This window comes from Gorilla gorilla, chromosome 5 (genome assembly GCF_029281585.2).
Source record: "Gorilla gorilla gorilla isolate KB3781 chromosome 5, NHGRI_mGorGor1-v2.1_pri, whole genome shotgun sequence".
Classification (NCBI taxonomy): Eukaryota; Metazoa; Chordata; class Mammalia; order Primates; family Hominidae; genus Gorilla; species Gorilla gorilla.
In genome coordinates this window covers 131,932,006-131,959,889 of record NC_073229.2, presented here as the reverse complement: position 1 = coordinate 131,959,889, position 27,884 = coordinate 131,932,006, and the positions used below count along the sequence as shown (strand labels likewise).

Genomic DNA, 27,884 nt, shown 5'->3' with positions numbered 1-27,884 from the left:
GAAATCTGTTGGACAAATTAGTAAATGAATGAGTAAGTACATGAATACATGTCTCAGACTAACTCTTGCATGACCCAGTGGCTCCATGGGATTGGAGTATGCTTTGGATTTGGTTATTTCTTGATCTTTATCTTGATGAAGCATGATTCGCCAGGACCTTGGTTGATATGTATTAGATTTGCAAAGCTAACATGTAAAATGTCATTCCAAATTAATAGAACAGATCTTAGTTACTCTTGCTTTCCGTGGTAGTATTTCTAGCCAAGTCTTGGCTTGATAAGAAGAGGGAGACTTAGGAAGCCAGCGGAAAATCACTTGATTTAATATTCAAGGCCAGGATTTGACAACTGTTTAAAGGTTATAACTTGGAGACTTAGAGAGTTGATGACTAGGATGTTTTAGGGACAGACTCTTTTAATGACTACTAAAGCACTGTGCTTCAAGATGGCTTTCAAATCTGACCTGAACTGAGATAGTATTCACTGCACTGAAGTCCACAATTGAAAGCAGAAAAATTCAGAGGTTTCATATATCCCTCCAGGATCCTGGGCATTCTCAATTTATATATATATATATATATTTTTTTTTTTTTTTTGAGATAGAGTCTTGCTCACTCTGTTGTCCAGGCTGAAGTGCAGTGGTGTGATCTCCCGGATTCAAGTGATTCTTGTGCTTCAACTCCCGAATAGCTGGGACTACAGGCATATGCTATCATGCCTGGCTAATTTTTGTATTTTTATTAGAGATGGGAGTTTCACCGTGTTGGCCAGGCTGGTCTCGAACTCCTGACCTCAAGTGATCCGCCTGCCTCAGCCTCTGAAAGTGCTGGGATGACAGGTGTGAGCCACTGTACCCAGCCTGATTTATATATTTGGATGTGTTAAATTATGTATCTATGGGTAGAATATCTTTGGACAGCATTTGAGGTCTTTGAAGGTCTTTGGAGATGGGGGAATCTGGGAAAAGAGCAGTGGCCCAGCTGCCACCTGTGGGGAGGTGGTGTCAAGGAGGGGGAGGTGGTGGCAAGGAGGGTGATGGTGGCAAGCTGCTACTTTCTGGGGTCTGGTGAAACACTCCTGTCCATCATCTGTTTATAGATGCGCTTCTTAGCTCTGGAACAACATAGTAGCCACTGAAGTTCTGTGGCTCAAGAACAAAAACTGTTAGAAAACAAGAAAACAAAAGGCCATTCCAGGAAGCAAAAATTTTCAGTAGAAACTTTCAGAAAATAAGAATCATCCATTCATTGCTTATTTTTCTCTTTATCCTATTTTTCTAATTCTGATTTTAAAAATTCTGACAATGTGGCTGGGCGTGGCAGCTCACGCCTGTAATCCCAGCACTTTGGGAGGCCGAGGTGGGCAGATCACGAGGTCAGGAGTTCAAGACCAATCATGCAAACATGGTGAAACCCCATCTCTACTAAAAATACAAAAATTAGCCGGGCGTGATGGCCAGCACCTGTAATCCCAGCTACTTGGGAGGCTGAGGCAGGAGAATTGCTTGAACCTGGGAGGCGGAGGTTGCGGCGAGCCGAGATTGTGCCACTGCACTCCAACCTGGCAACACAGCAAGACTCCATCTCAAAAAAAAAAAAAAAAAAAAAAAAAAATTCAGACAATGCAAAAGTGTACAAAGAGGAAAGAAAGAGCATCTTTTAGTATTTTCCTGCCCAGACACAATTGTCATCAGCCTTTTGATGATTACTTTCCCCAGACCTTTTTATGCTTAAACATGTGCAGATTTATCTTTATCTATATACATAAAATATATGTAGAGAATCAAAGTATATATGCTATTTTGCAATCTTCACATATGCATGTATATGTACATATATATATACAAATATTTCATTTTATGAATGTGAAATAATGTGCGAAACCACTGTTGTTTTGAGGGACATTTTGATTGCTCTCAGTATTTCACTATTATAAAGAATGCTGCAAAGAATATCCTTGGCCATATATCTTTGTGCTCTTGTCAGATTCTTTTTTTAGGATAAATCCTCAGGAGTGATACAGTTGGATTAGGAGGTGTGACTGTGTAAATTTTTACGTGCTTTTCAAATTGTCCTCCAGAAAGGCTAGCCAATTTGTACCCTTGCCAACAATCAATGAGAGTGCCCATTGCATCAGCCCCTCACCAACATGAGTATTGTCAGGGTTTTTCACATTTATCAATCTGGCAATCGACAAATGATACCTTAATTTACTTTTTGGGGGAGTTGGCAATAAAGTGCAGAATCTTTTCTTGTAATAATTCACCTCTTTCCTTCCTTCCTTCTTTCCTGCTTGTCTTTTTGTATCCTTTGCTCATTTTCTATTGTGTGTATTGGGGGAGTGAGTTTCACTTTTATTGGGTTGGTGCAAAAGTAATTGCGGTTTTTGCCATTAGTTTCAATGGTAAAAACTGTGACTACTTCTGCACCAACCTAGTATTTTTATAATTCACAGTTCTTTGTATTAACCTTTTGTTGTTCCCATATGTAGCAAATAGTTTCCTTAGTTTTATTTTCAATCTTTTTTATGATTTAACATTTGCTTTATGAAAGCGTTTGAGTTTTACGTGGTCATGTCTATCAATCTTTCTAGTTCTGCTTCCCAAGTTTTCTAATATCCAGTACTTAAAAAGCTCATCCCCATTCCGAGAACATACAAATGTTGACTTATATTGTCTTTAGGACTTTTTAATGTTTCTTTTTTTATGTATATTTAAGTGTTGGGAATTTCTAAAAATATTTTTTTAAATATAGGTAAAATTTTATTTATTTCTAAATGCCAGTTGTCCATAAATCATTTGTTGCGCTTTCCTGTCTTGATGTGAAATGTTCCTAAATTTTTTGAATGGAAATTTAATATACATTTAATTTCTGGACTAACTTTTCCATTGACCCAATTGCTACTCCTGTACCATACTGCTGCCATGATTGGAGATTTATAGCACATTTTAATAACTAGGAGGGCAAATCTTCCTCACTAGACTTTGTTTTGCCCTTCTTTTTCTAAAGTCAGTTTGGATTTTTAATGTGATTGCATTTAATTAAAATTATATTTTAAAAATACCCATCTGTCCCAAAATAAAATAATCTTATTTATTCAAATCTTATTTAAGGACATTAGCAAAATTTTAAGAAATATTATTTCCTTCATTGGAATCTTTCTACTTCTTATGAAATCTATATGAAGAATTGTGAAGGGTCTGAGATTTTACCCTCTCTGACAGCAAACAAATTAACCGGCCCTGGTGTCACAGATGCTGGCAGAAGACAGATAGCTCCTAGGTCAGAGATACAGCAAGTCACACAACTTCATGTTCTCATGGGCTTCCCTTGTTCAAGCTCCATGGTGGATACTGCACATGCAGTGGGTTTGTGTCTCAGTTGAGGAACTCTAAGCTCAGGAAACCCTAGCGGGGTCAGAGAAAGCTTCCTTGAGTTAACTGAGGAAGGAGAGGCATGGACTAGAGGGGGAAGAAAGAGCATTCCAGGCAAAGGGAACTGCAAATGCAAAGGCCCTGTGGTGGGTGCAAGTGTGTCAACAACTATAAATAATAGGAAAAAAATGCCACCATGGTGACTCCATTATCTTCTGGCTGATGGTGCTGAAGTGAACTGGCCTGTTTATTCTTTCCACTGTAAATGACCTGTTTATCTTGCCTAAATGCTTGTAGATGTTTTCGTGTGAGTGTTGATTTGTTGTTCTTTTCTTTCTTTCTTTTTTTTTTTTTTTTTTGAGATGGAGTCTCACTCTGTCACACCCAGGTTGGAGTGCAGTGGCGCGATCTTAGCTCACTGCAACCTGCCTCAGCCTCCCTAGTAGTTGGAATTATAGGCGCCTGCCACCATGCCCAGCTAATTTTTTGTGTTTTTAGTAGAGACGGGGTTTCCCCATGTTGGCCAGGCTGGTCTGGAACTCCTGACCTCAGGTGATCTGCCTGCCTCGGCCTCCCAGTGTGCTGGGATTACAGGTGTGAGCCACCGCACCCAGCCTGATCATGGGTTTTCTCTTGTTGATTTTGGATCTTGATGTTACTGGATAAGTTGTCTTTACTCCTCAGTAAAGACAAAGTAGTAAAGCAGAGAAGCATGTCCTAAACTAGGAAAAAAATAATTCCTGAGTTTAAAGTCTATAGAAATAATAAGGAAGAAGCAGAAACTTGATGAGAATAGTTCAAAATTAGACTCGGACCAACTTTCATATAGCGAAAATCTTATTAAATAAATTTGGTGGTTCTTCAATGTTTTTAGTAGCCTCTTTTTGGAAAACAAATATTTTGGATATTTATTTGCACTGTGGAGCATATTTATTGGCACTAAGTCTAGAAGTAGGATGATTTTTTTGTTCACATGTTAATGAGCTTATAGTCCCTCATCCTAACTGATTGACTTTAAGATACCTTTAGTTATATCACCTGTCATTATTTTATGTACTACTAAGATAGAAAAAAAAAATGCTCCCTATGGAATTCTGACACACTGTAGGGTGCACCCTGATTTCAGAGATGTTAATATATGAAAAATATGCTTCTTAGAATCAATGAGACCGAGTATTTTTCTTAAACTCACAAGAACAGAAAAAAAATTCATATCCAAAACACCTTGTCTGTCTAACAGTGTATTGTTTTCTGTTTAACAGTGCATTCAAAAAATAAATTTATACGTTAAAATTCTATTTACTACATATGGTATTTCCAAGAACAATCAAGATTATTGATAGAATACTGCTCATATTCAGAAAATTAACAAAGTGACCTTAAATCTATAAAGGATACCCAATATTTCCTATCACGTTTTTAAGAACTTCCACTATTTTATACTTTCTGTCCTGAGCAGAGCAATCTTGTCCTTGTAGACAAGGCCCAGGCCAGGGTGTAGGGACTGTGCCCATCGTCTTCCCCAACTTCTTCTACAAGCTTTTGGGCAAAAGCCTCTCATTTCCACTGTAAGGTACCACTAATCCTTAAAAATGAATTTTATCACCCCTGAATCAAAGTCTAAAGTTCTGCCTCACTCATCACATTCCTGAACATTCCAGGAAGTCTGACCCCTGAGCTCATGATACCACTATGTTCTTTGAATCAAGTTTGATCAACTACCTCTTGCTTCAAGGTTTAGGCAATTCTACCTGAGAAGCTTATTCTTTTTTTTTTTTTTTTTTTTTTTTTGAGACAGTCTTTCTCTGCCACCCAGGCTTGTATGTAGTGGTGCGATCTCAGCTCACTGCAACCTCTGCCTCCCTGGTTCAAGCAATTCTCCTGCCTCAGCCTCCCGAGTAGCATGGGCAGCCAAGCCCGGCTAATTTTTGTATTCTTAGTAGAGATGGGGTTTCGCTATGTTGTCCAGGCTAGTCTCGAACTCCTAGGCTCAAGTGATCCAGCAGCCTCAGCTTCCCAAAGTGCTGGGATTACAGGCATGAGTCAGTGTGCCTGGCGTGCCCGGCCTTATTATTCATATTTTTAGTGCCATGCTAAGATTATTGTAGTATGTGTGGTATCTGTACAAACGATTGTACATGCTGAACAATTACCCATAATCCTGCCATCTTTGCCTTGGTGGCATTTTAGCATGTCTCCTTCCACTTTTTTACCATACACATTTTTTGCATAGTTGAGGTCATTTTAATGTGTGATGCTTTTTTTATTCAACATCATGTTGTTCAAAAAGTGTCATTAAAGGCTTTTAACTAGTTGATTGTTTTATTCTGCAGATATTAAGTATTCTCCTATTGCTTATTATTTGGGTTGCATCCATTTTAATTTTGCAATTCTAAATCATGTTAAAATGAACAAATCATGTTAAAATGAACATACCTGTATGTAAATCTCTGTCCACATTTTGATACAGGGACATCATCAACTTTCATACAATTGATTTGATAAATTTAAATTTCTGAAATTTCTTTCAAGAGAAAAAGAGATCATGACAATTTATAACTCAAGCAAAGAGATAGGAGTGAACATGAGAGAGTGGCTTTGTTTATTTAATATTATTGTTAAAACAGTTCAAAGTTGAACTAACTGAGGAAACTGAGACACAGACAAAGTAATTTTGTTGCTGGTGACATTATCAGCTGTGTTTGGAGCTGGGAAACTATTGTTTTCTTTGCCTAGCCAGTATCTTCCCTACTTCACTTGCCCCATGGAAATGCAACATCCTTGAAATTACACCACTTAACTCCCCCAGAGGCCCAACAGCATCGTAAATGCATCTAGTGGTACCTAGCTCCTTCATATTTGGTCTTCCCCTCCAATAAGTGGTAGGTATCGCCAAAATCACCAGACAGGATCATGTTTGCCTTGCAAACCAAACAAACCCTTCTGTTTTTGTTTTGCTTTGTGTCTGGACTAATTCTTAGCACCTCTTCTGCCTGTGAGCGATTTGTCACCTCATTCTGTAAGACTGGCACCAGCAGAAATGCAGTCTCAAAGGATCCCGGGGAGAAAGCGAGGCCGACCCTCACTTCACTCCACGCCTATGAAGATGGCAGTTCATAACCTTTATTCTGCTTCAGCTGGCTCTTTACCAGCAGTGAAGATCCCAAAGAAAAGAGGGCGGAAACCCGGGTACAAGGTACGGCTCCATCATCTCCTTCTCCAAAGTGGTATTGGGCTGGGGCATGGGTACTTGGTCAGACCTGCACTGCAAAATGCCACTAGAGGTTGGGAGCTTGGTAGAGACGGGATGAGAAATAAGCCTCCCTCGGTGAAGTACGTGACGGATGAGGTCTCACTGTTACAACATGGCACACAATGCATGCTGTCGTGTGCATTTTTCCAAGTGGAGAAAGCAAATTACACCAGATGGGGAAAGTTGTGAGCGAGCAGATTTTAGGGTCATCGCTAAACACACATTATTAAACCTTGCATCTAAATTAGTGTTTCAGACACTGAGCTTTCTCCTGACTGCTCCTACTAGGGTAAATCTCGAAGCCACTTTCCAGAACTCATTTGTCATTTATTTTAGCAGGAGCAGATGATGTTCCTGAGACATTTAAATTAATAAAGTGAGCAGGCCAGTGTCAAAGGACGTGGGAAAGTCTTCCCAAACAGAACCTCAACACAGAGAGTCATAATGAAAATTCAGCGTGATAATTCCTAGTTTCCCACTTCTAAAATGTGCTGATGTCGAGTTTGGCTACAAGGAGGCATATCAGGCAAAATTACATTCCTGTGACCCTTTTAAGAATTAGCAGTGATTTGGAGAGGCTGGGGTGGAGAATAAATCCTCTGATGTAACCACAATCATAAACCAACTCAAACTCAAGGGAGGGCTGCTTCTCTTAGTTGTTTTTGAATAGGCTACTAGAGAGGAAAAAAATGTTGCACTTGTTCTTCACAAACCTTTCGGGCATTAGAAAATGAGCTTCAGAAGTTTTCCTTTATCTATTTTTCGTGAAATAAAGGCTTATGTTTCCATCTTGAGACCTGAATACTGAAACCAGAATGCAAATTGGCAATTAACTCCCATATATTTAGGAAAATATATGGAAATTATTTCAGGTCAGTAGAAAGAGCTTCTGGAAGAGTTGGTAATGAATTCAATCTTTATCCCTTTGGTTCTCCATAGTTCTTCCAAATGCTGGAAAATAAAACCAGTAGGTGGGAGGAAGGCTCCTCAAAGTCATTGTGGGGTCATTGGTTTTAGTAAAAGAAGCTTTTACTCAGCTATCTCAGGAGGTAAAGTCTTCTCTCACTGGTTGTTCTTCTAACAACAAGAATCTCCTTTCTTTCATGTGCATGCCAGCTTTAGAACTCTCTCTGAAGCTGGCGTAGGGCCAGTCTTACCCACTCACTACTGTGCAGTTGTTGGCTTCTGGGAATTGCATCTGGAGGGCTGGAGCAGGGCAGCCTTTCTGTTTATAGATGCATCGAGCAAATCCAGGATCCGAAGAAACATACTGAAGACTTCTCTCTCCTATTTGGCCTTTCTCCTACTCTCCTGGAGGCTGTGACCCAAGAATGAAAATTACCAACAGACTCAGCATTCCTGGGGCCAGGAAGAATGGAAAATTCATTCCATGAAAGGAACCTGATTTCACAATTTTCCTGTCTCCTCAAAAGGGTAGTTTTCAGCACTCATGACACTCAGAGACAACTCAGGTCAGGAAGAAATCTTTGGGTTGGTTGGCTGATAATACAGAGATCTGCCCAAAGCAGGCAGTCTCTTCCCATTTCCTCATAGAGTTTCTCTTATGGGAAGTAGGCCACTCCTCTTCCTTGAATCTACTTCCCATATATTTAGGAAAATGTATGGAAATTATTTTAGGCCAACAACTCCCAGAAAGCTTCCCAAGCTATGGGCATAATGTTCTAGAATAATAGTTCCAAACCGGGTGCCATTCTGCGTGAAGTTCCCACCCATCCGTGGTGACATAAGAAAAACAAGAGCCATTTGAAAGTCTTCATGAAGTTCAAATGATTCCTCTTAAAGGATGATCCTTTATTCTGAAATATCTGCTTCCTACTATCTTGGTGGTAAAATGTTTTGTTTTATTAAATGTTGTATGTTAATAGGATTTAGTAATTTTTAAAAATGGTCTTAGTTGGCAAAATAAAGTTGGCAACCTATTAATCTCCCCAGTTTTATTTTGACAATTTCCTAGACCCGGACACCCCATTTTACCATTAATGACAGGACTTTAATTGTGAAGAAGCCAGCTCAGAAATTGTACAGTTTCACTCCATTTGCCAAATGTCAACTAATTTGATGATTTTAACTCTCTGGGACACAGTTGGGGAGCCAGAAGTTGTTAAAAAAAATCCTGACCAAGCAAAGTAAGATATTACTTGGTCTAACTTTTAAAGATCTTGTATTTCATTGCTAAGAAAATGCTTCCAGGCCTTCCATCAGAATTTGTTTACGTTTTTTGTTAACATGTTTCTTGCAAGCTCAATTACAGCTGGTTAGTAGCCTTAGATTTGGAGGGGAAGGTATTTTTGGGGAGAAGACTCCATACACAGCTGGACACTGGAGAATAATAACTTTTGTAGTGAGATGATAATATACTAACAAGAGAGAAATAATACAATAATGTCAATCTTATAAAATAAGATATAACATAATTTTATTATATCAATAATAACGTTATTACAATGATATATTGATGTTAATAATAGCATCGTAATAAAATCATATGTTTCTGAGCCTTTGGCAGGCTCTTCTCCAGGAGATTCTGAGGACGCCTCATTGTGTTGACTGTATAACAAGTCTATGCTGGTTGACGTTTGTCACTTCTTGCCTGGTGCTTCCCCAGCTGCTCTGTCAATCACCTCTGTGCATATGTGGGAACTCTCTCTGGTCCAAGACCTCCCTTCAAGACTCAAGAACATGTAACACAGGCTGTGACACTTAACTGCTTCTTGAGGATAACATGAGTGAATTGCAGGCAGATAAGGGAGGGTTACACTGGCGGTCAGGTGTCAATGCTCTAGAGTTCATATGTCAGGCCCCCTCCCAGGGCCCATCTGGCCATCTCCCTCTTGGCCCCAGGCTTGCAGCCACATGACTGGGGCAGACTCACAGCTGGAAGAGTATCACATTTTATGGTGCTACTGCCCCCTTCTTGCCCTGGTCAAAGAAAGCAAAACCTCTGAACATCGTATGTTCTATGAAGAGCCATACTCTGACTACCAAGAAAATAGCCTTGTTCATGATCAAACAGAGCATTTACCTCTCCATTTGAAACATCTGCTATTGGTTGAGGTCCTTAGTTCAGAGACTCCCCAAGATCAATAGGTAGATTTTCCTTACATTTCATGACCAAAAAGACCACCAAGGTATTTTTAAAGAAACGGAGGGGGCTGCACTAAGAACAAATCCTAGTTTCCATTCTGTTGAGCCAGCTGGTTATAATACCTCTAATAGTGGGATTTCAATCTTCTGTGTCTTCCTGGTTGGGATTTTTATTTAAGCAGAAGAAACAAGTTCTGGGTTTTGAAAAATAGCTGTTTGTCCCCAATAAAAGGTAATAATAATACTAATAGCAATCATAATCATACAAAATATTTATTGAATACTTTTACGTTTGAGGCACCGGGTGGAAACATTTTGTGTGTATTTCTTATTTGATCCTTGATAGTTTGAGAGTGAGAGGAAAGAAGTGCAGAAAAACTGCAGGACTTAGGCATGAATGAACCGAGCCCACAGGAGGCAGCAGCCCTCCACTCCTCAGCCATCGCCTTGTATTATTGTTCAGAATAGCAATTATGCTTCTCAAGTCAAAAAAGAGGAAATGATGTTCTGTCTGCTCTGTTTAATGAGTTAAGAAAGGTGTGGCATGTTCTAGAAAGGATATCATCCTTGAAATGTTAAAAACAAAATAGTTAAAATGACTTAAAATGTTGGTAATTGTGTCATTCGGGATACAAATTCAGCTGCTGTAACAAGGGCTAAATAACAGTGGCTTTAAAGAAGAAAGAAGCTAATTTCTCTCTCATGTTAAAGTGTGGGAAGGCTGGTATGATGGCTCCAAGGGGTGGGGACCCAGGCTGTTCCTGTATTGTTGCTTGTCACCTAGGCTGGAGTGCAGTGGCACCCTCACAGCTCACTGTAGCCTTAACTTCCCAGGTCAAGCAATTGAGTTGTGGGGAATACAGATGCATGCCACCATGCCTGGCTACTTTTTTACTTTTTTTTTTTTTTTTTTTTTTGTACAGATGAAGTCTCACCGAGTTCCCCAGGCTGGTCTTGAATGCCTGGGCTCAAGAGATCCTCTCGCCTCAGCCTCCCAAAGCGCTGGGGTTACAGGCATGAACCACCGGGCCCAGCCAGTTCTGCCATTGTTAACACACAGTTTCTACCTCCTGGTCTAACATGGCTGCTCCAGGTCCCACTGTCCCACTGTTTTAGACAACAGAATGGGAACACAGAGCTAGCAGAGGGCACGCCTGTCTCCTTGAAGGGCTCAATTCTCGAAGTCGCACATCCATTACAGTTTGCATTCCCCAGGCCAGCAGTTAGTCACTCAGCCACCCGTAGCTACAAGGGAAGCTAGGAAACGCAGTGCTGGTTACCGAGTGATCAGCTAAAATTTAGGAAGTCCACTATTAAAGGAAGAAAGGAGAATGGATATTTGGGAACAGCTAGCAGCTTCTGTTGAGTACCTAAAGACAGGCTTCTGTTAACTGGAAAATTCGCTTGCTGAAGTAATTTTCTAATTAATATGGGTAAATGCAATGTTTTGTAATCCTTCAGTACGTTGGATTGTTTTGTTCTCTCTTCCTTTTTCTTTTTCTGAAAAAATAGGTGTTCTTTGCCCTGTGTCACAAGAGAGTCAAGTTCACAAAAATCTCAAGCAAGAGAACTTAAGTAGAAACTTGAGTATTCAAACTTAAGTAGAAAGTGTTTTCGTTTGTTTGTCTCAACATTTGTTTAAAGCCTCTTTCTAAACGTGTTTTCATTAGAACTGTTGAATTGGCATCACTGGTTCTGTGGCAGTCCAGATGTTGTATTGCTTGGAGTTATATTACAGACATTAAAGATAGCTTAATAGGCCGGGTGTGGTGGCTCACGTCTGTAATCCCAGCACTTTGGGAGGCCGAGGTGGATGGATCACGAGGTCAGGAGATCGAGACCACCCTGGACAACATGGTGAAACCCCGTCTGTACTAAAAATACAAAAACTAGCTGGGCATGGTGGCGCGTGTCAGTAATCCCAGCTATTCATGTCAGGAGAGGCTGAGGCAGGAGAATTGCTTGAACCAGGGAGTCGGAGGTTGCAGTGAGCCGAGATCATGCCACTGCGCTCCAGCCTAGTGACAGGGCGAGATTCTGTCTCAAAAAAAAAAAAAAGATAGCTTAATAGTACAGATGGGAAGAGTGGCTACCTAATACCCTTCCTGTGCCTCTTTCCAGGGTCCCTGTCTTGCTGATGGTAGGTATGGATTGCTACCTGTGGTCTGTGGGGGAAATTATGACACAGTCACAAGGCAGGGGCCATTTCCTCGGGTTGAACATTGCGCAGCACCTAGGGTAGGGACTGTATCCCCTGTGTCTTCTGTTGCCTACCCCCCAATGCCCATGCACCCAGGGCTGGAACAGGGGTCAGGGGTGAGGCTCAGCGGTGGATCTGAGGCAGTGGTAGGCTGGTAAATGTTTTACAGCTGGCACTCTGAGCGTAGCTCTGACATGAATGTTAGTTGTTATTTTCACTCATGTTAAAGAGTAAAATGAGCATAAACAATGAGGTCTTATGTCAGAGCTTTCCTTGTTTGTCAAGACTGAGAATGACTTCCTTGCTAAATTCAATAATAGTTTTGTTTTTTATCTGGACAGGGTTTTATTATACTATGTTGCCCAGGCTGGAGTGCGGTGGTTATTCAGGAGCGAGATCATAGCTCACTGCAGCCTTGAACTCTTTTTTTTTTTTTTTTTTTTTTGAGACGGACTCTCACATTATCGCCCAGGCTGGAGTGTAGTGGCACAATTTCGGCTCACTGCAACCTCCGCCTCCCGGGTTCAAACAATTATTCTGCCTCAGCCTCCTGAGTAGCTGGGATTACAGGCATGTACCACCACGCCCGGCTAATTTTTGTATTTTTAGTAGAGATGGGATTTCACCATGTTGACCAGCCTGGTCTTGAACTCCTGACCTCAGGTGATCTGCCCACCTGGGCTTCCCAAAGTGCTAGGATTACAGGTGTGAGGACTGCATCCGGCCAACCTTGACCTCTTGGCCTCAAGCAGTCCTTCTGCCTCAGCCTCCCAAACAGCTGGGACTACAGGCATGTGCCACCATGCCTGGATTGGATAATAGTTTTTGAAGACAAAAAAGAATTTAAGTATTTTGTGCTATTCACATTGTAACAGCTATAGACATGACATGCTTTTAAGTTTAATCTGCATTTTTAGTATTTTCTCCATCATTTTTTAAAATCTATAAATCAACACAGCTCTAATTCACAGCATTTCCCAGATTCTAAGGTGTAAATATTCCCTTCATGGCCAATATTGAGCCACCAATGTGACATCCCTGAATATGGATTTGGAAAAAGATGTACAGCAGCAAACCCTTGGAAATACAGATGCAGTCGTAAAATTAGCAAGTGATGAGTTGTCAGTATTTATTACTTTTGTTTTTAATAAACTTTTTATTTATTTGTTGTTTGTTTGTTTAATTTCACTAAGTAAAAAACGACTTGTGAATGGGGCAGCCTCCTGAGCCAGAGTAGGTTCAGAGACTCCCTACAAACTTTATTAACTTGTAAGTGTATATACTGTAATTTTTATTTAAAAAATTTTTTTGACACAGAGTCTCACTCTGTTGCCCAGGCTGGAGTGCAATGGCGCAATCTCAGCTCACTGCAACCTCTGCCTCATAATTTTTAATAAGGGCTGTGTTTAACAATCCACTTGCAATACTCCTGAAGATGTAACAATCCTCTCTCATGGACTAGTACAAGATGGCTCCAGCCCCTGGGGGATCAGAGTTCTGCTGAGCTCAGGATGCCTGTACCCGGATGGTCCATGTCCCCATTCTCATCAGCTGGGCTGACAGTTTTGATCCCATTGCCACTGATGCACAGAACTTGACCCCCTCACCAGTTTCTGTAAGAAACCCAGTCACACCAAGCAGTTCTTGAAATGTATGGTTTCTACTAAAGATTGTTGGTGTTGCAGGCCATAGTGGACAGCTTCTGTTAAATGACTCTCATGGATAGATGTTTTTCTGAATCCTACTTTATTTAAGGGTAGTGTATTAGTCTGTTTTCACCCTGCTGATAAAGAGATACCTGAAACTGGGTAATTTATAAAGAAAAAGAGGTTTAATGGACTCACAGTTCCACGTGGCCAGGGAGGCCTCACAGTCATGGTGGAAAGTGAAAAGTATGTCTTATATGGCGGCAGATAAGAGAGAACGAGAGTCAAGCGAAAGGGGTTTCCCCTTGTAAAACCGTCAGATCTGGTGAGACTTATTCACTACCACAAGAACAGTATGGGGGAAATTACCCCCATGATTCAGTTACCTCCCACCGGGTCCCTCCCACAACACGTGGGAATTATGGGCGCTACAATTCAAGATGAGATTTGGGTGGGGACACAGTGAAACCATATCAGAGAGTACTTTTTTGTTTTTCTTTTTCTTCCTTATCTCTCCTGGTACCCATGGAATACTGGCCTCATTGTCTCCTCTCTTGGGTTCCTTCGGTGAGGAGGAAATGAAACCATTCCTTCCCACCTCAGGCAGAGCAGGAGCCCTCCCCACCTCATCACCAGTCTCAGCCCCTCTCTGGATACAGACCAGCATCTGAACCCATAGGATCTGAATCCTGTCCCACATCATTTGCATCTCTGAAAGGCACAAGAAAGGGTGGGCCATTCCACTCCTACCTCCAAGCATCCCCTTCTGCTTTCACTGTGATGAAGGCAATCTATTCTATTTGGGTAATTTTACTTTCCTAAGAAAGTTTTAGTGCAATGATTATTTAATTAGAATCCCAGATTTGACCAAAGCAGGCCTCAAGGCCAAAAGGTACCAGCCCTTCCATCTCTTGGGTGTTTAATACCTCCCCCAAGTGCAGAAGGAAAAATGTACGAGTAGACCCAGCTACAGGCTGACTCCTAGGAATGGAATTAGGTCACTGGCCACAAGCTTCTTGTTATTGGAACCAATTTGCATTTCCAGCAGGCAAGTTTTTAGACTAAAGTCTGTGGTTAAACATGGTGAGTTATTCAATGTCTTCTAACTTTGTTCCCCTGGAGCATCTCCTCAGAACCCCAAGGGAGTTTTGTATGAAGAAAGAATGTGAGTTCCAAGGAGAAATGTGTCCACAAGGAAAACTATGGGCAGGGACATGGACAAAGCTAGTCTTCCTTAAATAGAGGTGGGGAGGTGTCTTAGCTCGGGCTGCCATACCAAAATACCATAGCCTGGGTGGCTTCAATATAGAAATTAACTTTGTCATCGTTCTGGAGGATTTAAAGTCCAAGATCAAGGTGCAGCAGGATTCAGTTCTGTGAGGGCTGTCTTGGCAATGGCTGCCTTCTTACTGTGTCCTCACATGGTGGAGACAGCGAGCAAGCTCTGGCCTCTCTTCCTCTTCTTTTAAGAACACTAATCCCGGCCAGGCGCAGTGGCTCACACCTGTAGCCCCGGCATTTTGGGAGGCAGAGGCAGGCAGATCACTTGAGGTCAGGAGTTTGAGACTAGCCTAGCCAATGTGGTGAAACCCTGTCTCTACTAAAAATACAAAAATTAGCTGGGTGTGGTGGCGGGTGCCCATAATCCCAGCTACTTGGGAGGCTGAGGCAGGAGAATCGCTTGAACCTGGGAGATGGAGGTTGCAGTGAGCCAGGATGGTGCCACTGCACTCCAACCTGGGTGACAGAGCGAGACTCTGTCTCAAAAACATACAAAAAAAAAAAAAAAAAGAATATGAATCTCTTCATGGGGCGCACCGTCATGACCTCATGTAAACCTAATTACCTCCCAAAGGCTCCACCTCCAACTACCTTCACATTGGGTGTTAGTACTTCAGTGTATGAATTTTGGAGGGTACAGAAACATTCAGTCCATAACAGAAAGGAAGAAAAGGAAGGAGAACATAATTAAAAAAACAAAAATCTAGGCTGGGCATTGTGGCTCATGCTTGTAATTCCAGCACTTTGGGAGGCTAGGCAGCAGGATCACCTGAGCCTAAGAGTTCGAGACCAGCCTGGGCAACATAGCACTACCCTGCCTCTACAAAAAATAAATGAATTAGCCAACTGTGATGGTGCACACCTGTAGTCCTAGCTACTTGGGAGACTGAGGTGGAAGGATTGCTTGAGCCCAGGAACTCAAAGCTGAAGTAAGTCATGATCGTGTCACTGCACTATAGCTTGAGTGACAGAGTGAGACCTTGACCAAAAAAAAAAAAAAGAGTGCATTTATTTTTCTAGGGCTGATATAACAAAACACAACAAACTAGGTAACAAACAACAGAAATTTATTGTCTCAGAGTTTTGGAAGCCACAGGTTCATGATCAAGGTGTAGGTAGTGTTGGTTCTTTCTGAGCCTGTAAGGAAGAATCTGTTCCATGTCTCTCTCCCAGCTTCTGATAGTGTCAGGCTTTCCTTGGCTTGTAGACAGCTTACTCCCCATGTCTTCCCATCATCTTCCATCTGTGTGTGTCTGCCTCTCCGTCCATATTTCCATTTTGTATAAGGATACCAGCCACGTTGGATTAAGACCCAGACTTATGACCTCATCTTAACTCGACCATCTGCAAAGACTGTATTTTCAAATAAGGTCACATTCACAGGTACTGAGAGTTGAGATTTCAATATGTGTTCGAGGGACACATTTCAACCCATAACATCTAATATGACAATCTTTGTCTTTTAATTAGGTGTTTAGTCCAATCATATTTTTAAAAATTACTAATAAATTTGGGCTTAAATCTATTCTGATTTTTTGTATTCTATATATTCCTTTTACTTGTCTTTTCTGCCTTCCTTTTGAGTTATTTTTTATTATTTAATTTTTTCTTTCCCATTCACTGGAAGTCAAGCATTCTGTTTTCTGTTGTATTAATGGCTACTCTAAAAATTACAGCATGCTTACTTATTAGGGTTGTCTAAAGTTAACCATACTTTTGCTTCTTCCTAAATAATACAAGGACTTTAGTACACTTTAACTCCATTTATATTCTGTCCCCCACACTGATATATTCTTGTTGCCATGCATTTTAATGTTTTCTTTTTTAGCCTCTCCAGTCATCATTATTATTGTTTGATACAGTCATTTTCATCTAAATTCACCTGATTATTTACCACCTCTAAAAAATTCTTCATTTTTGTATATCAGACCTTCCACCTGGGTTCCTTGTCATTTTGCCTGAAGTAAAATGAAAAGAAGCTCCTCTAATATAGGTCCTGTAGTGATAAACTCTCAGTTTTTGTTGTTTAGAAGTATCTTTATTTTACCTTCACTTTTGAAAAAAAAAACACTTTTTTTTCTGGGTGTAGAAGTCTAGATTGTCAGTTATTCCCTTGAAGCACATAGAAGATATTATATTTTGCCGGGTACGGTGGCTCATGCCTGTAATCCTAGCACTTTGGGAGGCCAAGGCGGGCAGATCACTTGAGGTCAGGAGTTTGAGACCAGCCTGGTCAACATGATGCAACCCCATTTCTACTAAAAATATGAAAATTCGCTTGGCATGGTAGCACCTGCCTGTAATCCAAGCTACTTGGGAGGCTGAGGCAGGAGAATCACTTGAACCCAGGAAGCGGTGGTTGCAGTAAGCTGAGATTGCGCCGTTGCACTCCAGCACAGGTGACAGAGCAAGACTCTGTCTAAAAAAAAAAAACCAAAGATATTATATTTATATTCTGGGGTTCATTGTTGCAGAGAACTCAACTACTTTTCTAGCTTATTAGGGTGTTTCTTGGAAAGTAATCTGTATTTTTAATTTTAAGATTTTTCTCTCTGTCTTTTGTGTTTTATAATTTCACTTCATTGTGTTGACGTGTGGATTTATATTTTATTCATCCTATTTAGGATTTGCTGAGCTTCCTGAATCTGTGAGTTGAAATCTTTCATCAGTTCTGGAAAATTCTCTGCTATTATCTCTTCAAATATAATCTCCTTTCCATTCTCCATATTCTTTTCTTCTGAAACTCTTATGTTTCAGACTTCTCATATTCTCCATTTCTTTTAACCTCTTTTCCATAGTTTTAATCTATTGGTTTCTGTGCTGCTTTCTGGGTAATTTCTTCTGACATATCTTCGAGCTCATTAATTTTCTATTTAGCTATGTTTACAATGCTGTTAAGTCTATCCATTTACTTGTTAATTTTAGTTACTGTGTTTCCTACTTATAAAAATTCAATTTGCTTCTTTTTCAAATTTACTGTGTTTTTTTAAATCATTTTTTGTTCCCCAGATACATTTTCAAGCTTGTCCTTTATATCTTTATACATAGTATCACAGTTGTTTTTATAATCTAAGTTCGATAATTGAAATATCTTAATATTTGGGGGGCTTTATTGCTGTGTGTTTTTATTGCTTATTCTTTCTTTAGTTATTTGCTTCCTTGTGTGCTTGGGTATTTTGGACTGTTATTCATTAACTTTGAAAAATTATTTTTGAGACTTCTTTGAAACCTTTCTCCAGAGATGATGTCTTTTCTTTTGCCTTTCCAGTCACCTGCGACACTGTCATATTGAGTAATTTTTTAACTAAATTCATAGCCTGAGGTTTTCTTGATCACCCAAGTTCTGTGAATTTGGGATGCAAATATATGTGAGGTCCAGCTTCTGGTAATATCTTCCCAGAGATTCTGCAAATCCCCTCCCTCAGTGTCAAGGCAACTTTTCTTGTAGCCAGGTAGGGGTGGGAGAAGATGGGACAAGTCTACAGCTGGCGTGCCTTTATTGTAGCTCTTAGGGTAAGCCCTGGGCTTCATAGCAATGCCCATGGCCCAGATTACACCTATATGTTGGCCTGGTTATTCTTTATATATGTCAATTCCTCCACACTTTTAATCATTTTTGCATTTATTCATTATTTGTAGTAGTTTCAATTGACTGATCCTAATAACCAGTTTTCCATCTTACCAGAAACAGGACTTCAAATAATTTAGAATGCTATATTTCTTCTAATTAACATTCCAAATATGGCGCTAACACTGGTTTTGACTCAAATTCTTTAATGTGTTCAAAAATAATCTAATGAAAGTTACACACACAACATTATGAGTTGGGAAGAGCTTAGAAACCAACAACTGTAACCCATTTAAAGGCTTTGGAAGATGAAGCTTAGAGGAGCTGAGTGAGTTGCTCAGAGTCCCGTGTGAGTTGGCAGTAGAACCAGGACTAGCGTGTCATTCGTTATCTCTAAGACCTGTATTCTTGCCACTGCCCTGCAGTGCAGTGGCAATGTGTAGTTGACTGAAATTATGTCCATTTCCCCGATGAGGAAATTTGGATTATTTCCTTTTCTTCATGCCCTCTCCCAAAGTTCTGCACAGAACTTTTGCTGTCTCATTCTGAAGGTTTATTACTTTAGTATTACAGAAGGAATGTTTTGAAACTTAGAGACAAAGCCAGTATTATTGCCTAATAATAAGTCTAGTTAGTAAGTTAACCAAATCAGCAATAAGTAAATACATGCTAATGTTTTATAACATAATAAAAATGTACTATTAAAGCAAAGATTTTGTGAATAGATGTAATTATCCTAGATTTTGTGCTTTCTCTCACCCGTTACTTCAGTTCCATCTCAAAGTACACCCTGAATCCAATCAATTCTTTCCACCTCCCTACTTCCGCCCTAGTTTAGCCACCAGTGTCTCTCAGCTAGACCACGTGATACCTCCTTAGTAGTGTTCTTTTCTGCACTTTGCCTCCACTTCCCCATCCATTCTGCCTAACAGCAGCCTTATGTATGTATGTATGTATGTATGTATGTATGTATGTATGTATGTATTTGAGACAGGGTCTGGCTCTGTCTCCCAGATTGGAGTGCAGTGGCACAATCTCGGTTTACTGCAACCTCCACCTCCCAGGCTCAAGCCGTCTTCCTACCTCAGCCTCCTAAGTAGCTGGGACTAAGGTGCATGCCACCACACCCAGCCAGTTTTTTTTTGTTTTGTTTTGTTTCGGTTTTTTTTTTTTTTTTGTATTTTTTGTAGAGATGGAGTTTTGCCATTTTGTCCAGACAGGTCTTGAACTCATGAGCTCAAGTGACCCTCTTGCTTCAGTCTCCTAAAGTGCTGGGATAACAGCACTCAGAGATTCTGATGTGAGCCACTGGGCCTAGCACCATATTTATTTTTATAAAATGAAAACTAGCTTGTGTGTTTCCCTGCTTAAAATCCTGTAATTATTTCCATCACTCATAGAATAAAATCCAAGCTTGTTATCCTGACTGTATTTGTTTCCTTAGGGCTGCTGTAACAAAGAACTACCAACTGGGTGGCTAAAACATCCTTTCTGGAGGCTAGAAGATTGAAATCAGGGTGTCAGCAGGGCCATGCTCTCTTTCTGAAGACTCCAGGGGAGGGTCCTTTCTTGCCTCTTCCTAGCTTCTGGTGGTTGCCGGCTGTTTCTTGGCTGTCAACACATTACTCCAATCTCTGCCTCTGTCGTCACATAGCATTCTCTCTAAACAGGTGTCTGTGTCTGTATCAAGTTTTTTTCATCTTATAAGCACACCAGTCATTGGGTTAAGACCAACCCTAATGCAGTATGCACTCATTTTAACTTAATTACCTCTGCAAAGACCCTATGTCTAAATAAAGCCAATATTTGCAGGTACAGGGGATTAGAACTTGAACATATGTCTTTTTAGAGAGACACAATTCAGTGCATAACGCTATGTTAGAAAACTGCCAATATTTTGAAAACATCCTAACCACCTAACTTGACCTCTTCTTGCACCATTCTGACTCTTGCCCACAGTTCCAACCACTCTGGTTTCTTGAAGAAGCCAGGCTTTAGAATGTTTGCACAAGCTGTTCTGTCTGCCTGGAAAGCTTTCTCCAGTCACAACAGGCTACCTCTAGCCACTCAGATCCTGACTTCAATGTCACCCCTTTATAGGCCTACCCTGGTCACCTAGTTGCTCGCATTAAGAACAAGAAGTTTATCTTCCCCATTCACAGCTGAATCTTCAGCACCTAGAACAGTTCCTGGCACATAGTAGGTGCTCAAGAAGTTTTTGTTGAATAAATGTCTGTCTGATTGAATGAATGATTTTTTTTTTCCTTTTTAGATTTGGCTTAAATGATGCCACTTGGAAAGGATAGCTATTACATAAGCAACACTTAGGAACCATTTCAAGATGGATTGGAAAAATGTTTCACAGAGGGGATCACCTGCGAGGTGTGAGGAAAAAGGGTCGGTTTGCAGAGATTTCTGAAGATGTGATCCCAAGAGATAAGCATGGAAAATGTAGATGGGTTCCAGGAAAGATGGGCAGTTTCCTGCTCCTGCCATCACTGCATGAATAAGAAACTTGGGACTTATTTGCATTTTTGGAATTTCTAAAAGTAACAATAATAATACTAACACCAATAATGACAATTAACTTTTATTGAGTTCTCACTTTGCATTATGCTAAACTTCTGCATTTAATTCTAACTACATCCCTGTGTGAGGGCTATTATCTTTACAGATGAGGAAAGGCAGGCTCTGAGGGCCTAAGTACTAAGCCTCAGAATCAGCGAGTGGCCACGCTGGACATCCAATCCAGATCCAAAGCTGGTATTCCTTTGCATGTGCCCACTGCTGCCCTAAACACATTTTAAAACTTTGCTTTGTTGGCTTACCCTCTGCGGATGTGCCAGCAGCCTCTATACATCCTCATCCTTCCCTAGCCACACTCTCCATCCTCAGATTATCCACCTCTTGCTACCAGTCTGTCAAACAATGTTTAGATGGCATTTCTGTTACTGCCAAAGCCAGATGTTTCTAGAAAAATCCTTGAGTTTTATATCAACCGATCCTCTCCCCTTTAGTGTCCTCTTGGCCGCACATCTCCGTTTCCCCCCAAATCCCCTCCCAATTCTTTCCAGTGATGTTCTAGCAAATGTCTTAGAGAAGGTCCTCCCCTAAATGACAGCTGGAGCCAGAAATTCCCCAGGCCCATATTTTGGTTCTATAAATGGAAAAGAAAGATGAGCTGATCCCAGATTCCTCAGCCCCTCTGTTGGAGACTCCAGCTGGTAGGGACACTTTGCCCTACCGCTTTGTCCCAGCAGTATTCTCTAATGAGGCAAAGCACACACTTTGCCTTGGATGAGGGGTCACCACACCTGATGGGTTGAGGTTTTGAATCTCAGGTAAAGGTGGCAACTGCACTAGCACTTGGGCAGGGATGTTGGCTTTGAAGGCCCAGGATTAGCTCCTGTATGTCAGAGCATGGCGTCCTGCACAGCAAGCTGCTTCCAGTTCTGTGCTGCCAGGAAGAGGCCTCTCTTCTCTCCTCCTCTCCATTTACCCAGTTTATTCTGCCACATCCTGTTTTTAATATTTTGAAAACAAACACTATTTTAGAATAGTTTTCGGTTTACAGAAGTATTGCAGAGATAAAACAGAGAATTCTCACGTACCCCGCACCTGATTTCCCCCCATTTTTAACATCTCATATTACTGTGGTATGTTTGTCTCAACTAGTGAACCCATCATAATACTTCATTATTAAATAAAGTCAATATTTTATTCCGATTTAATTAGCTTTTCCCTATTCTATTCTATTCCAGGATCCCATCCAAGATACTACATAACATTTAGTTGTCATGTTTCCTTAAGCTCCTCTGGGCTGGGAAAGTTGCTCAGAATTTCCTTTTGTGATGACTTTGGCAGTTTTGAGGAGTACTGGTTGGGTATTTTGTAAAATGTTCTGCAATTTCAGTTTGTCTAATGTTTTTCTCACGATTAGACTAGGGTTAGGGGGCTTGGGGAAGAAGATCCCAGAGGCGACGTGGCATTTTCATCATATGGAGAGAGTACATGCTAGTGACATGACTTATCACTGATGATGTTGACCTTGATCATATGGTTGAAGTCTTATTTATCAGGTTTCTCCATTGTAAAGTTACATTTCCCCTTCATTTCCTTACTGTACTCTTTGGAAGTACTCACTGTGCACAGCCCATCCGTAAGGAGTAGGGAATTGCGCTTCACCTACTTGAGGGAGGGGTGTCTACATAAATTATTTGAAATTTTTATGCATGGGAGAGTTGTTTGTTCTTTCCCTTTTATTTACTGAGTCAACCACCTATTTATGTCAGTGAGGATTCATGAACATTTATTTCATACTTTGAGTTATAATCCATTACTACATTATTTATTTGTTGTTCCTCTTGGTCTGAATTTAGCCACTGGGAGCTCTTTCAGTTGGCACCTGTGTCCCTATAACCAGTCCCCACCATTGTGTGTGTTTTGTTTCCTTAGTATTGTCTTACTTTCTGGCATTACAAGATGCTCTAGGCTCCCCTTGTGTATTCCCTACCCTAGTCCTAAAATCAGCCATGTCTGCAAGGAGTTTTTGTTCCTTATATTGAAGAATGGTGTTAGAAACCACTATATCAGAACTGTGTTTTATTTTGTCCATTTAAAAAACAAAATAGACGGCTTTTTTTTTTTTTTTTTTTTTTTTAGAAACCTAAGGCAACAACAAAGACAAATGCCCTGCCAGAGAACAGCTTGGATAGGTTGCGACAGACAGGGAACCCCCCCATTCCACTGGGGAGAGGTTTGTGCTGATGGACTGGGCCCTGCATCACACTAGAGCAAAGCTTCTAGCCAGTGGGCTCATATGCATGCTCTTCTTTTTTAGGACTTTTCTAAAATCATGGGTGACTCCCTTTTCTACACTAGGCTACTTTTTATTCTTTATATTAAGCAATGAGATTGAAATTTCTGAATGCTAAGTCAAAAGGGTATTTCTACTCATGATTTATTATCTAGTGAAGGATATTTTTTAAAAGCCATATACTACCCATAGTTGCTCGTGACTTTTTCTTTCATTCAAAAGTTCTAGCAGTTGTTTTAGAGACTGGATGAATGCAGAAGGTTTCCTTGCAATCAGGCAATTTAATCTAATCCCTGTAATTTCAGTTGGGCAGAAATGGACAGAAGTAACAGCCAATTATAATTCCATTACTTCATTTGAGGTGGGTTCAGTGAACAGATTCCTCTCTAGTAATTTTTTTTTCTTTGAGACAGGGTCTGTCTCTGTTGCCCAGGCTGGAGTATAGTGGTGTGATCATAGATTACTGCAGCCTCGATCTCCTGGGTTCAAGCAATCCTCCTGCCTCAGCCTCCTGAGTAGCTGGAACAACAGGCATACGCCACCACGCCTGGCTAATTTTTTAAATTTTTAGTATAAAAGAGATATCACTATGTTGTCCAGCCTGGTCTCCAGAGCTCAAGCAATCCTGCCGTCTTGGCCTCCCAAAGTGCTGGGATTACAGGTGTGAGCCAATACACCTGGCCTCTAATAAATATTAAAATGGTGAGGAAACATTAGATGTTAAAGTCATTAGGAGGTCTATATGAACAGTAAACAGTGTCTGGATATTTACGTTTTAGTCATCATCATCATCGTCATTTTTCTAGGGAAGAATCACAAGTATCTTTGTGTGATTTGCTTAAAGACCATAGAGGAAAAAGTAATTTGCCAATTCCATTTTTCCCCAGTGAGCATTATTGTCTCTGTGTTGGCAGTTAAGGGCTTTAAGCTTGTGAAGGAGGATTTAGCCAGGGTTATCCCAGAAGTCACTGCCTGAAGTCCTCAGGGACTCTGTCACCACCAGCCTCTCCATCACAAGACATGGAAAGTGGGATATCATTCCTAGAAAGGCAGTCAGGGGACCCTTGGTGCATGGCCTCCATAAATAGGCATGGCAGCTGCCACCCTCATGACACTTGGCAGATGAGGAAGTCACACCAAAGTCAGAGTCACTGAGTCAAAGCAAGTTTATGATCTCCCATTCCCATGACTGAGGTTTCTTTTAAATTATGTTTATAATATTTAGCAGTGTATTCCTGCAGGATATGTCCTTTAATTTTGAAATGTGACACTCAGAATAAGATGAAATCTCTATTGTTAATTATAGTTTCTGATTAATATAGAGGTTCCCTTGAAAGCCTCGAATTCAGCACCCATTTAGCACTGTGCAGCCAATGTGCTTGCTGTTGACTGATCTCATTTCACATTCATTTCTGCACATCCCAGTGCCCCCTCAGTGCTGCTCAGCAGCTGTGCTCCATTCCCCAGGCCTCCTACTCTCCCAGTTCATGACCACACCCACCTCCTCTGTCCTCCCACTCAGCTTCCATATCTTGGGGAAATTGGAAGCCATGGGAAGAGACCTTCTGCAAGCTCCCACCTCCACATCCACCCACCCCAGCATTCAAACCTTTGTATTCTGTCTTCTTTCTTGTTGCAATAGATGGAAAGTATGTGCATCCTCTTAGGCCACGGCCTCCCTCATGCACTAAATCTCCTACTCTCTCACCTACTCAAAGCCCTTTCACGTGAGCAGTTCTCCTACTCTCTCACCTACTCAAAGCCCTTTCATGTGAGCAGTTCTCCACACACTCTTCTGTACAATCAACTTTTCTCTCTCTACTGGATTATTTTAATCAGCATTAAAACACTATTTTTTCTCCCAACTCAGAAACAAAAAACAAAGAATCCTTAAAATTAATTTTTTAAATTTTGCTAAAAAACACACAAAATTTACCATTACTTCTAAAATTTACCATTATTGAGTCTGCCATAAAACTCAATAGTGTTAAGTATATTCACATTGTTGTGCAACCAATCTCCAGAACATTTTCATCTTGCGAAATTCAAACTCTCTACCCACTAAGCAATAACTCCCCATTCCCACCTTCCCCCAGTTCCTGGCAACTACCATTCTACTTTCTGTCTCTATGCATTTGACTTTTGGCTATTGTAAATAGTGTTGCCATGAACGTGGATGTGAAATATCTCTTGGAGACTCTATTTTCAATTTTGGGGGCTACATACTCAGAAATGGAATTGCTGGGTCATATGGTAATTTTATTTCTAATTTTTTTTAAAACTGCCATACTCTTTTCCATAGTGGCAGCACTATTTTACATTTCCACCAATAGTGCACAAGGGTTCCAGTTTCTCCACATCCTTGCCAACATTTACTATTTTCTGGGGGGTTTTCATTTTGTTATTTTTTGTTTTGTATTTTTTTATAGTATCTATCTTAGCAGCTACCAGAAAGGTGGTATCGCATTGTGGGGCAAAAAAATATTTTAATCCCACTTTGTTCCTTTGCTATGGCTAGTTCTCTGCTCCCTTTTTTGACAAAACTCCTTGAAAGAGGAGTTGACTTTATTTACTGACCCTAATGCCTCTCTTTCCATTTTTCCAATCAGGAGCTACCCTATTTTAAAATCTCAACTCAAAGTATAACTCCTCAATTGCATTTCCCATGCCCTTTGCTTCTTTATTTTCACCATTGGCTCTTATCACCTTCTAACATACTATATCATATACTTATTTATTCATTTATTGTCTCCCCGCCCCCGCTGGCCATTAGAATGTCAGTTCCACTAGGGCAAAGATTTATTCTTATTCCAATTCAACCCACTGTGCCGCCACCTTTCTTGTTGATAAATTGCTAAATCTAATGGCCACTCCTAGTCTTACTTGTCTAATCAGAGCACTTAGCATGGTTAACCACTATCTCCTCCTTGAAAGAACCTCTCCATTCACTCCCACACTCCCACCCTCTCCCAGTTTTCTTTCTACCCCATTGGGTGCTCTTACCTGATTTCTTTTGCTTGTTCCTTTCTCATTTCTCCAGGCTCTTCGTGTTGGAATCTTGCAGGGCTCAGTGTTTGGATCCTTCTCTTCTCCATCTACATTCACTTCTCTGATGATATCTTCCATTATTATGGTCTGACATACCAACTCTATATTCATGATTCCCAAATGTACATCTTCACATAGGCTCTCCCCCAGAACCATATACTCTACTAGATGCAACTGCCTAGTAATATCTCCACTTGGACGTCTAGCAAGTATCTTAAACTCGACATGTCCAAAACTCACCCCTGATCTTCTCTAGCCCCCTCCACTCTATCCTCCTTCCCTTCAAAATAAACAACAACAACAAAAAAACTACTCCACCTAGAGCCCTCCTGGTGTCAATGCTTGAAGTCATCTTTGACTTCCTTCTTTCTCTCATATACCACATTCAATGTGTTGGTAAATTTTGTTGGTTCCACCTTCAAAACATGTCCAGGATCTGTCTACTTCTCATCACCGCCACTGCTATCATCACCACGATCCACCCTACTGTCATCTCTCAGCTACTGTAGGTTAGTGGTCCTCCCACTTTTGCTTCTTTCAGTCTTTTCTCAATACCATAGTCAGAAAGACTGTTGGTCGGGCACGGTGGCTCACGCCTGTAATTCCAGCACTTTGGGAGACCAAGGCAGGCAGATCATGAGGTCAAGAGTTTGAGATCAGCCTGGCCAACATAGTGAAAGCCTGTCTCTACTAAAAATACAAAAATTAGCTAGGCGTGGTGGCGGGCACCTGTAATCCCAGCTACTTGGGAGGCTGAGGCAGGAGAATCATTTGAACCTGGGAGGCGGAGGTTGCAGTGAGCTGAGATGGCGCCATTGCACTCCAGCCTGGGCAACAAGAGTGAAACTCCCTCTCAAAAAAAAAAAAAAAAAAAAAAAAGAAAGAAAGATTGTTAAAATGTTAGTTTAGATCCTATTGTTTCCCTGCTCAAAAGAGTTCAAGAGTAATATCTAAAAGCCTGACAGTGTCCTGCAAAGCCCTGCCCAACCTGGCTTTATTACCTCTCCAGTCTCACTCTGGCCTCCCTACAGTTGCACAAACCCTCCAGGCATACTCCTGCCTCAGAACCTTGGGGCTTGATATTGACATTGCCTGGAATATTCTTTCCCTACACACTGTATGACTTGCTCCCTCACCTCCTTCAAATCTTGGGTGCAATTTCACCCAAGAAATGCCTCAACCTCCTTATTTAAGAATGTCAGCCTAAAGTACAACTCAATTGCACTTCTCATGCCCCTTCCCTCCTTATTTTCATCATCAGCTTTTATTAACATGTAATCTACTATATCATTTACCCATTTATTCTGTTTATTATCTGTCTCCTCCCAACAGAATATCAGCTCCATGAGGCCAAAGATTTTTGTATGCTTTGCTTCTGCTGTTTCCGTAGCAGCTGGAAGAGTGTTGGGCATGAAATAGGCTCTCGGTATATATTTGTTGAACGAATAAATGAGTGAATATAGAATGACTGGGGAACTAGCAGTTCAAGTACTATTTCTCCATGACTATTATTAGTATTCTATCCTAAAAATCCAGGACGAAAGTGAAGATGTAGATGAGGACTGCACACATGTTAACAATAGGACATACAACCT

At 40.8% G+C, this 27,884-nt stretch overlaps 1 protein-coding gene across 7 annotated transcripts in view; it reads left to right on the top strand.

The window, feature by feature from the left end:
* SCML4 (Scm polycomb group protein like 4) overlaps positions 1-27,884 on the top strand; it is a 143,073-nt gene that overhangs the window by 67,348 nt on the left and 47,841 nt on the right. For 5 of the 7 annotated variants that reach the window (XM_055390717.2, XM_019028681.4, XM_004044477.5 and 2 more), the window contains one exon: positions 6,354-6,568. The exons of 1 other annotated variant lie outside the window; for it this stretch is intronic. In XM_055390717.2, coding sequence (XP_055246692.1) covers positions 6,413-6,568 — 156 coding nt within the window. In that variant the 5' untranslated portion in view covers positions 6,354-6,412. Of the gene's footprint in view, positions 1-6,353; positions 6,569-27,884 lie in introns of those variants that run through there. One more of the 7 variants, XM_019028685.4, reaches the window with a different exon arrangement.